At 47.8% G+C, this 11,939-nt stretch overlaps 1 protein-coding gene across 2 annotated transcripts; it reads right to left on the bottom strand.

Moving 5' to 3' along the window:
* Window positions 1-309: 309 nt before the first annotated feature.
* LOC132072061 (histone H2A.Z) lies at window positions 310-2,563 on the bottom strand. 2 transcript variants are annotated; one of them, XM_059470030.1, is made up of 5 exons: window positions 2,382-2,563; window positions 1,959-2,036; window positions 1,458-1,571; window positions 853-982; window positions 310-702 (listed from the first exon to the last, which is right to left on the bottom strand). In XM_059470030.1, the coding sequence occupies exons 1-5, from the start codon at window positions 2,382-2,384 to the stop codon at window positions 641-643; spliced, it is 387 nt and encodes a 128-aa protein (XP_059326013.1). In that variant the 5' UTR covers window positions 2,385-2,563; the 3' UTR covers window positions 310-640. The 2 variants fall into 2 exon arrangements, with proteins under 2 accessions (XP_059326013.1, XP_059326012.1); XM_059470029.1 differs by lacking the exon at window positions 2,382-2,563 and having other exon boundaries at window positions 1,959-2,084.
* Window positions 2,564-11,939: the final 9,376 nt, after the last annotated feature.

Genomic DNA, 11,939 nt, shown 5'->3' with positions numbered 1-11,939 from the left:
GACCCTCTCCCCCTGTGAAGGCTGACACTGAGTAAAACTGGCCTTAAATTACATCAGCCTTTTACATGCCCTGCTAAAGACAATTTCAGCACAGGACACAGCAGGTTCAGTAGGAAGAGTGGTAACTTTACAGGACAAAGCCCTGTGCCCTTTCCCTACATGGTATTTAACCATTACCGTATTCTTAGGCTGCATTTTAAGATGCCCCAAGCCCAGCAGCAACGGATTTCAGTTACATGCTCTTGGAACAACTTCAAGAGCTGACAGTGGAGACCAGACTTTCCAGTTAATGACAAAGAGACAAATCAGTCCTGACATAACATTTATTGAGTATTTCCACTCTAGTAGATGAAAAGTCTGTACAAAACCAAACATTTTCCTTTATTTAAACCAATCTAGAAACAGTCGGCTCAATTACAATCCACTACAAACACAATAGCTTCTTTGAAGCCATGGTAACACTTAAATATGGTTAAGACTTCAACGCAGAAATTTGGTTTGTTAGAAAGCTCAAGGGAGCTTAGCTTTTAAAGTTAAAAAAAGGCAAAATCGTGTTTCACAGATACAGTCCACTGGAATCACCAACACTGGACAAATTAAGTACTTCGAGTCCTGAGATAACAAGGAATCCTGGTATCCTTTAGACAGTCTTCTGCTGTCCTTTCTTGCCAATGAGGGACTTGTGGATGTGTGGTATTACACCTAAACAAGAACAACAGTTAAGACCATGCTATTTTTCTTCAACAATTTTCCTAAACTTCATGCTTCAAATAAAATGACAACACTAACTAACTTCAAGTCTGTGACAGTTCATGCCACCCAAGCACCCATAAACAGGAAGCACTGACATACCACCACCAGCAATTGTTGCCTTGATCAGAGAATCCAGCTCTTCATCTCCTCTAATGGCAAGCTGCAGGTGACGGGGAGTGATACGTTTCACCTTCAAGTCTTTGGATGCATTTCCCGCCAGCTCAAGGACCTGAAACAAGGCCATTTTTTCAATAGTTACACAATCAAGTGACACCCACAGCACACTGTTAGTGATACCAACAGCACACTGTTAGCCGCTCAATTCTCTGCTCCAAATAGTGTCACTGCTAGTGACAACAAGACAGCAAACAATGTCTCTTTTCAAGGGGTTTCTCCTTTGGAGCTCTGCATTTAGTTTTCCCAATGACAGATTAAGTGTTCTACAGCAGATATGACATGCTGTAATGGCCCATTCTCAAAGTTATTTCAATACTGCATTTTTCCTACAAGGCACACTGCAGGATCTGCTTGAAATGCAGAGGAGTGATATTTCATGGTTTTTTTGCTCTTTGAGACACTTTAAAAGTGTCTCGAAGCACATGAAGAGTTCACAACCCAGTCCAAACTGTCAAATACAGTGGGCATTGGTCATTACACCTTTTGGGGACTGACCAACTTGCTGGCAGCCTTGCAGGCAATTTTACCTCAGCTGTCAGGTACTCCAGGATTGCAGCACTATACACAGCAGCTGTGGCTCCTACACGCCCGTGGCTGGTTGTCCTGGACTTCAGGTGCCGATGGATGCGGCCAACAGGGAACTGCAGAATAACGGAAGCGTGAACAGGCTGTTACGACAGAAAGGCTCTGCACAAAACCACATTGTGGGCAGCAAAATCCCAGCGGCAGAAGCACGGGCTGCATTTCAGAACTTGAGAATCCAGTTAAGAGACTGCATGCCAAACTCACATCAGCAACTTTCACAATGCCCAGCAATGGCCACAAGGGAACTGCTTTCCTCCCTGTATAGATATGCAAAGGTCTAAAACCGGCCGGGTGTGCTAATGTCTGGTTCATGATCCTTACATCGTTCCAGACAACGTTCCAGACAACAGACAGACAGTGTGAAGGTTTCACACTGCACAAACAAACCAACAGACTGAAGGTCCACCTGACTTTCACTCACGCACACCTCAGCCCCTGCTCACCTGCAATCCAGCCCGTTGGGAACGGGACACTGCTTTGGTCTTGGTCTTCCCGGAGTCCTTCCCAGCTTTCCCACCAGCCTGGCAACGCCAAGAGAAGAGCAGACGCTGACGTCTCCCACCGCGCATGCGCCCCGCGCCTCCACCACCCCACCCCCCCCCGTCCCCGCGCAGAGCCACCCGCGCGGCTGCCAGGCGCGTGCGCGCCACCCGCCGCACCGCGCGGCACAGGCCGCTCCCTGCGCGCATGCGCGGCCCCCGCTCCCCGTTCCCGGGGCGCCACAGCGCGTGCGACCACCCCCCCAGCCGCCCCCGCCCTCCCCCCACCGAGCCCGCGCGCGTTTCCCCCCCCCCGCTCAGCAGCACGGAACCCGCCCGGCCCCGGCCGCCGCCGCCCGCCCCCCGAGCGCCCTCGCGCTTCCTCACCATAGCGAACCGGAGCGCAGTGCCGCGCAGGGGAAGGCTGAAGCAGAGAGCGTCCCGCACGCACAGAGCCCAGGCGACAGCACCGACCTATCCCGACCCGCCGCGATTCAAACTGCGCCCACTCCCGCCTTCCCCCGGCCCTTTATATCCGCACCGCGCGGCCGCATCCGGGAACCCCGGCCTCGCTGCCAGCCAATGGCCGCGGGCGGGGCGGCCGCTCTGCCCCAGCGACAACCAATGGCGAGCTGGGGCGGGGCCGGGCGCGCGACGCGGGGGGCGGGAGAGGCCCCGCCTCCCCGGCCAGAGGCAGCGCAGGGGGGGGGATGGTGGTGGCGGTGTCTCGGTCGTGTCGCCCGCGGTGTGGGGCTCCCTTCGGCTCGGCGCCGGCGGCCTGCTCTGGGCTGGCGCTCCGTGGGGTCACCAGCGAGAGAGACCCTGCCCACAGTCACTCCACTCATTTTCGCGGTGCTCTGTATCGGCGGGTCCCGCTCCGAGCCTCGCCTCTGTGCTCAGATGGCTCTAGAGCTGCCGCGCTGCCCGCGAAGCTTTCTTTCCACAATGGAGTTAATTGGCTTTGTGTGCAAAGCGCCTCAGGAGCAGCCTGGAGGAGATCATGCGCGGGTTTGGGATGGGCAGCTATTACACTGCCTTAGCGAGGACACGAGGCTGCTCAGGGGCGTCAAATAAAGCTCCCCCATCAACTTCTCAAAATTGCGGCCCTGGAGAAGTGCCAATGACTACACACGTGTTCTGATTTTTATTTTTTATCTCTAATACCTAGGGCCACCCAGCCTTAGACCCCTTTGTGTCACCGGCTATTTCACAAACTGCAGTTAAAAGCAGTTTATCATCCTTTCTGTTCCAAGTGTAACAATTAACATAGTGCAAATTTCCTTACCTTGGGCACTTTGAATCCCTGGCTGTATTTCCCTAAAATGAAGCCATAACCCACTTAGTTTTTCGAGGTGCTGTTTTCAGTATGTTACCATTGAACCTCAGAGCTCGGCTGAGGGTGTTCTTGGTTAATCCTGTATTTTCAGCTTCAAAAAAGTAACAATTTGCTGTGCTCTTCCAGAACACTGTAAATCTGTGTAATCTGAGAGATTTGCTGTTCATCGGTGAGCATGCAGTGAACTCAGGGAGAAACCTTGGCCTTTAGATGGCTGAATAGCTAGCTCTTTAGAGGGAAGACAGGCTACATCTGTCATGCACTTTAACCTGATCACAAACCCACCACTTGGGTGGGTGTAGTTTCTGTTTCTTCTCCCTTGATATTGAAGAGTCCTGAGCATAATGTTAAGTGGCAAGTAGAGCTGACACCCTAAAGTCCTCATGAGGATGCTCTCCACACCATAACTTTTCCCCTTTATTCAGGTCTACAACAACCGAAGTACTCAGAGCTCTAAGACAGGAGGATATGTCCCTAGAGCTTCACTTAAAGGTCTTTTGAGCTGTTCACACACATAGTAAAGATTTAAAACTTTGTGGCTCTTCTTCTCCAATGTCTGACTGCAAGTACTTGGTCCCCTGGCTATGAAGGACAGCCCAAGGCCACATCATCAATGCCTGCATCCCCCTGTTTCAGTTGGGGCTTCTAGTCCCAGCTGCTGTCGCCTCCGGGTGGGGAGACCTACTTCCAGGCACAGGCACAGAGAGGCAGGACTGAATTGAGAGCAGCACTCCTACATGCAGGGATCTGGCAGTTTGTTTTTATGTAACTGTCTGGTGCTTCTGTCTATTTGAAGCATCAGTTGTTTATACTCTCCTTCAGCAAGAAAAAAAAAGGGTTTGAAGGATTTGGGGGGGGGGGGGAGGTTAAAGTTTAAAAACAAACCTCAAGGTTTTACAAAAGCCTCCAGAAACTTAAGATGTCGTTCAACATGCTGTTTAAAAACTGTTTGTTTTCAAAATCAAGGATCCCTGTGCCCTTTACCTTGCAGAAAAAGAGAAGCAAGTTGCAGGCCTTAATACCCCTATGGAACACCATTCACGATGTAGGAAGAAACAAAACAAAACAAAAAATTCTCTAGTTTCTGTCCACAGAAGTGCTAGGAAGAGGAACAAAAAGGCCTCCTATCACATGGAGATATCCCTGCCACAGACATTCCCTGTTTCACACACACAAACTTTCCACATGGCTCACTTTGGCTGCCTGGAGCTCCTTACAGCTGGGATTACCTGGCAAGGCAGCCTAACACCAAAGGTTGAGCCAAAGCAAGGATACTTCTTACCATCCAGGTAAGGTTAGGGACGTGTCAGGTAGAGTGCATGAAACCAGCCTCAGGTCACCTCATGCAGGCTAACAAGACACTCTCATGAGCACAACCTGGACTCCCCTCTCTGCTATTTAAAGAGATAAATTGAAACAAACTTAGGTACTCAGGAACAATCCCATAGCAACTTCAGACCCAGTTGTGAGCACAAATAACTCAACCTCAATCCCACATGCATGCATAAAAGGAGCCAAGGGAGCATTTACCACGTCCAAGTTCCTAATGATATTTATAATGATATTTGTACTGAAAGCCTATCCCCAGGTGTCTTACCTTTGAAGGCCACAGTGGTGAAGGGCTTTGCATCATTTACCCAGCCCTTGTGCCCCTGCTTTTTTTACTGTGGAGTTTTTCTAGTGCTTCTCATTGTTGATGTTGTGTGGGCTGTCTGTGCTGGGCAGGCTGTGCCTGAGCTGCTTCTGCTGCAGCCCATCACACAGAGCCCAACATCCAGGCTGCTGCAGCCCATCACACACACAGCCCAGCATCCAGGCTGCTGCAGCCCATCACACAGAGCCCAGCATCCAGGCTGCTGCAGCCCATCACACACACAGAGCCCAGCATCCAGGCTGCTGCAGCCCATCACACACACAGAGCCCAGCATCCAGGCTGCTGCAGCCCATCACACAGAGCCCAGCATGCAGGCTGCTGCTGCCTTGTCCTGACCATTTTCCCCCTGCCCTGGGAAGCTGGATGGCTTTGCTGGTGCCCTGCCTTTAGGGCAGCTCCTTGCTGAGAGGCTCTCAGCCTTGCAGTGGGAGCTGCTGGGTAAAGGTTACCTCTGCCTTGGAGACAGAGTGGTACCTGAAGGACCTTCTGTGTTCTCAGAGCTTTAGGAGAATTGGGGTGTGGCGTTGCCTTCTTTTCTACTCTGCCTACTACTTGGTATTATTTCCTTATTATTTCCAATTGCCCCAAAAATATCAACAAATTCTCTAAAGTGGGTACTGCTGCTCCCCCCTCATTAAGTACTGGGCTGCTAACATAGTAATATTTGGACTTCCTTTAATTAATTTTTTGCAGGATTTTAGTTTCTGCAGAAGTGGTGGAGATCACCTTCAGTGGGCTGATGAAGCATTCCCAGAAAGCTCTTTGTACCACAGCCTTCAGAACTTCACAGTTTCTGGATCCTGCTTAAGTTTTAGTGGGAGATACATGTCGAGGTGCTCAGCTCTGCCGTGGTATTTCCAGGATACAAATCTGGGTATCTGTAGAACTTCAAGAGCCAGGCAGCAGAGAGCATTTGAGAATTTTTTTTTTTTTTAGGTGAGAGTTAAGGAGTTCAGTTTTTAGTACACAGTTTTTAGTCAGAGGTTTTAGTATGCTGAACTTTGAGCCAACTCCTCCTAGGTGAGTAATATAGTTCATATGGGGTTTTTTTAGACACCACTTAAATTATTTAGGCTCTAGTTTTTGTGGTGAGAGGAATTCCTGTATGACTTGCATTTGCCCCCAGGGTTCTTTCCTCTTGCAGAGAGTTCCCTTGTGCCCTTTTCCAGGATCTCTATCAAATAACAGGGTTCTGCTCTGCTGGTCTCCTTGCTGGCTGCTGCTTTTGGGTTCAGGAAAATCCCACCCTCTGTGGCTGCACTGCTGTATTGTTTGTAGTGATTAATGAATTCAATTGTTCAGTTTAACAGATATATCTGTTAATCTGTTGTCTCTAAACAGCTTCACACATTGTAGGGGTGAGATGTGGTGTGAAATATGTGCTGATGGGATGGGCATGATGGCCTGCCCTTGGGGTGATAGGTTATTTTATCTCTAGGTTGAAGGTGATTCTCATCGCTGCAATCCAGCTGGAATAGGGAGTAACACTCAGGTGTCACAGTCCTGTTCTGCCCTTGCCAAGACATACAGCCTTTTTAATCTCTCTTTTTGTAACTCTCAACATTCCTCATGTAGGTATAAAGTGTCTACCCTTCCCCTTTGTGATAACAGAATATTTGACTACATTCTCACTTCCACTTCTCCAAAAATGTGATTTGGCATTTGAAATCCTCTGTGGCAGTGTTTGACAATATGACCACTTTGCAGACAAGTCAAAGACTTTTACTCCTCTCTTCTTCCCCAAAGTTGGGATGACTTTTTGGTAAGATTTGCACCTCTAAAATATATCTGGAAACACTTGTACATAGTACTATATATATTTATATTCTGCACATCCCATGAATCCATCACTGCCAATCTGTAAGAATCTACAATCTGTTGTTCCAATAAACTGCACTTTTGGTGAGTCTGTGTTTGTGCAAGTTCTTCTGAACCCAACCAGACTTACAGTGTCTCATTGGTAAGCTGCACTATTTCTGAATTTCTGATTGTGAATGAGACCCACTGTATTGGTACCTCTGGGATCTTACTGAATGCAACCGAACTTACAGTGCTGAATTGGTTATAATAAAAAAATTAAACCTAGCTGCACCCAGACCCTCTGAGGGCCAACTGGAAAGCAGGAGGGTTTATTTTTTGTTGAATTTTATACTTGTAACAAAATACAAGTCTCTGTAATAGTTTTGCAGATAACACTTGCATGCTGATTTCAGAAAGACTTGAACTACCGCTATATCCACACTGTTGTTCATGGTACACCCTTGTATTTGCTATTAATAGTGTCACAACGACTGGTCTGTATCGATTTTTATCTTGTTCTTGTTTAGCCAGCTCTGAAAGGAAGCTACAGCTAGTTAGGCAAGGTGGAATGAGAATCTGTCAGAGATGGTGACAGCCAGAACTCCTCAACCCCATCCTTCCCACGGTCTTACATAGAAACTTATCCCTCAACACTCTTTGGGGTTTGCTTTGGTCCTCCACCTTCCTCCTATCTGAGCTCTGTTCAATATGGTAATTGAAGCTATATTTACATGATATTTTGTGTTGGCTACAGAGTCATTTGCAAGTACTTACTCCAGTTGTGTTCAAGCTGGGGAAGTCTGGGTGAACCTAATTTGCCTTGTGATACCCATGTCCCGAGGGTATTGTAATCAAGTGGGCTTTGCCAGCTATAGAAAATTCGTTATACCAGTTTGTTTGCCTAAGAAAGCAACTTGGAAAACATGAAAAAAAAAGGAAGAAAATTACATTTTCCCGAAGGTGGCTTTTCCTAGGTTTTCAAACAAAATGCTCCCTTGCAGGAGCTGGAAATGGTTCTACACAACTTGTTCTGTGAACATGAAAAAAGAAATGCCACCTGCCCTTTGGAAGTCTGGAGAGAAAATTCACTGGGGGTCTTAACCCTTTCCCTTGCCGAAGTCATTGCAAGTAGAAGGAATCCAACTCTTCTTAGGTGGTAGGAGGCAGCTACTACAGCTGTCATTTCTTCCTCGTGGTGCAAGTTGGGTTTGGTAGAGAAGTAACTGAAGATCACAACTGGAATGAGATCCTGTACCACACCTGTGACACAGACAGCCTAGCCCTCACTGAATAGTACATAATTAATAATAACACGTTCTCATTTTTAGTCATCTGCAACAAAGAACTGTGAGATCTAGGGCCTATTTTCTACTGAGAACTTACCAGTTTCTGAGTGAGTCAAGGTGTCAGCACAAATCCCACTGGATTCTGTCCTTTTCAGCATGGCCCTGGCTGTGGGGGACCCTCACCACCAAGAAGACCAGATGGACGGGAGAAATGAGATGTTGTCGGGATCCCTGGAAGGATGACACCTTTCTACCTAACCCTTGTCACTCCCTCCCTTCCCTCCTCCCTCTTTTACTATTAAATAAAACATATCAATGTTTTGGTGCCAACATCTAACCTTATTTGGTTTTAATCAGGTTTTTTGGGTATATTTTAAACCTTTCTGCATTTGATCTGCTTTTTTTGTCAAGACCTGGGCTCCTCTGCTCTTCTGCATTTAAACCAGACTGTAATTTTTCTCTCTAGTTTAAAATAAAAAAAAAACCAGCAGTAGAAAGTCACACTGCCCTAAGGATGCCATTTTCACCCTCATGGCACCAGGCCAGCAGCAGAACCCTGACAGGAGGACAAGAGCCCCCAGAAAGGCAGGGATGGCACCTGCAGGCTGCAGTGACACGCAGGGCTGGGGGCTGAGGGTCACACACCAGGGCTGAGGACACAGGACACAGCAGCAGGTCTGTGTACAGGCAGGGCAGATGGTTAGGGACCAGGGTCAGGGTCCAGGCTCCAGAGACAGGGGTCAAAAGCCAGGGGCCAAGGATAAGGGATAAAGGGTAAGGGTCAAGGATCAAAGATGAGGAGTCATAGGTCAGAGGTCAAGGGGAGTATAACCCTTACTGACATACCTTTACAAAAAACAGCAAGATTAACTCAGGAGTTCACTTCTGCCAAAATTTGGGATTATAGCTAAGAGCATCTCATTCCCAAGAACCCAACCCAGAGAGGTTGACTTTGGTTTTTTTTAATGTATGTTTATTTTTTTTCATTTATCTTTAAATTGCACCTAAAGAAGAAAAAAAAAAGTCAAGTAGGTAAGTAGATTCCTCACCTTGTTTCATCTCTTGTATACTGTTTGCTAAAGTGAAAGATTTTGTGCTGGACTTGTTTTGGAAATTTCCAAGTCTCCTTAATGCAGAGGTTTGCATTTGAAGCAAACCTCTGCATTAAGGAGACTTGGAAACTTGGAAGCATTTGATCTTGCAGTATGACTATTAGTGCCCAATTAAATTTGATATACTGTGAAAATGAGTCACACTTTGACCAGGGTATAAAGATGAATCTCTTTAACTGTAAAGGGGCTGTGACTGACCAAATGAAATTGTCCCAATGGTGGCAGCATAACATAAGAAATAAATGCGAAAATATGAAGGGCTTCCTCTTCTGTAAGGCTTTTTAGGCTGAGTCATCATCACCAAAGTGGTATCCTTGTTCTCTGGGGGTGGAGTTGCCATTAAAACCAAAGCACAACACTTATCTTGCTGAAAAATTGGAAAGAAAAACATTTTATTTTTTGTGTCAGGAGACCAGGCAAGGTCAGCATTTCATGCGAGATGGACCTTACTTGGCTGCCATCTGGTTAAGATCCTCTGCTAGGACTTCAGAGCAGGAAAGATAACATGCTTTAGAGATCTTGTGTTAAAAAGGGATTTTTCTTCTTAGATGTGAAAGCAAAACAAAATTTAGCACGTGAAATTCACTAGGTGAAGTTGCTGCAGATGAACAGAGGCATAATTGCACAGCTATAAAATGATTGACTTTACAAGTGAGCTCTTTTCTAGCTTAAAAAAACCCTCCCATCCTGTCAAATTTGTGGGGGGGCAGGGTGGGTTGTATGTCCCGACAACTCTCGATTATACATCATTGAATCTTTTCAAATTTTCTCTCCTGGGCCTGGGCGGCCTGCATGGTCTTGCATTTGTCCCAAATCCATGCATGTAAAAAGTAGGAAAAAAATGTAAACAAGTTTGTCAAATACAATGATTTACTGGTAAGGCCTTGCAACACCTGGGAGCAGTCTGGAAGAAGAGAAATATTCAGCACAGGGAGAGTTAAACATTGGTGGTTTGAAAGGCTTTTGTCAGGACCATCTTTTCTGTGACTCTCCAAGGGGATGTGTATCCATCCCTCTTATCTCAGTGAAGCAGCTGGGCTGCTGCTGCTGTAAATCAGGAGCCAAACCAAGGGATGGTGATGGGTAAGAGTGATGGCAGGGCAGTGGTGGTGCCTGGTGAGAGGGGGAGAGCAGCTTCAGCTTCCAACGAGGTGCTCGGACTTCCTGCGGGAGGGAGAGATGGGGAACACGAAGCCTGTGGCGCGGTGGCGACGGCAGGGAAGGGACAGAGCTGATCCCTGTGGGGAAAATCCTTCTCTGGGACGTGGGAACCCCCACCCCCCGAGCTGGGCATGGAGCAGCTGGGAGGTGAGTGTGGGGATGGGCTCAGGGTGGGAGTGCTGGCAGCGGGTGCTGTGTCACACTCTGCCTCTGAAAGCCACTGGTGCCAGAGTGGGTGAAGCCACAGGAGCTGCTTGCTCACAGCAGCCTCTCCAAATGGCAAGGCTTGCAATGCCTTTCTCAGCCTGGGGAGCAGAGACCTTTGCTAGCACACAGCAATGTGGCATCTTCAAATGCAGTGATTATGGGTGGGATTTTTAGGCATTCCTCTTGGTCATGATTTTGGTCCTGTTCACCTGACTTTGGCACATGGGTGATGTATAGGAACCAGGTTGCATAAATACATATACACAGCCTGATTTGTGTCCCCCAGTGCCTGGCTCCCCAGGAGAGCCCCAACAACAGCACTGGGCTTCCCCATGCTTTAAAGCTGCCCCAAGGATGCAGGGTTCCAAGCATTTCCTGATGAGTCACCACAGAAAAGGCTGTGAAGAGCAACTGAGAGGTGCCAGCCAAGACTACAAAGGTTGTTTCATGGCAGTGATCTGCTTCACATCTCTGCATGCAACGCAACAGGCTCCCCATTTGAAGTAGACTAATATTTGTGGCCCAGCTGGGGTCCCTGAGGAGCTCTTGGTGCCTGTAGTCCCTGCTGCTGGCTGTGAGGGCAAAGGCCTGTAGAGGGAAGGAGCCCAGGGGACTTGCATCTCCTTCCTTCATCCCTTCTCCAGGCAGGCCTTACTTCAAAGTGACTCCCCATCCACAGCAGCTGCGTTTCCCTCCTCTCTTGGTCTTGGAGACAACACAATATTTGCCTGAACTCAGATGTAGCCACAGTGGAGGACAAAGGAGTGTTTTTGCTAATGTCTCTGCTTGTGTAGGACTAGATGTAGATGCTTGTAGATGCATTTTCAGATGGTGGGCAGCCAAGCAACAGCTGTTGGTGGTACCATCTTCTGGAGCTGGGATCAGTGCACTCCAGCACTTTGTGCACCTGCCTTTTGTCATGCACAGGTCTCCTTCTTCTCACTGTTTAGGAAAAAAAAAAAAGGAAAAAAAACCCACACAAACACAAAAACACAACCCCTCCCAAATAAACAAACAAGCAAATCAGATTAGGGATGCTGAAGGATCAATTTCTAAAGGAGCTCCCTGTGAAATGTGAACTTGCCATACATGTCAGTGCCTACACAACTGCAAAAAGCTGAAGGCCTCCCGTCAAAAAACATCTTGGGATAAAAAGTAAACATCCAGAAGTTCCTTCATCACCTGTCTTGAGGAGCCAGGCACAGCATCTCTGCAGTAGTGAGGGTGGAGGCTGCCAGCAGGGCATGGCTGATCATTATGGACACTCTTGTGGAAAAGTGGTGTCCCACAGAGAGCATATATGCCAGGGTGTACCCCCATGGCACTGGTGCAGGGTCACAGAGGTTTCCCCTGTCACCTTGCTTCTGACCATATCCTTTCCCCTTTCTC

The sequence above is a fragment of the Ammospiza nelsoni genome, chromosome 4, assembly GCF_027579445.1.
Source record: "Ammospiza nelsoni isolate bAmmNel1 chromosome 4, bAmmNel1.pri, whole genome shotgun sequence".
NCBI lineage: Eukaryota > Metazoa > Chordata > Aves > Passeriformes > Passerellidae > Ammospiza > Ammospiza nelsoni.
The sequence above is the reverse complement of the archived record's forward strand: the minus strand, read 5'-3'. Positions and strand labels throughout refer to the sequence as shown.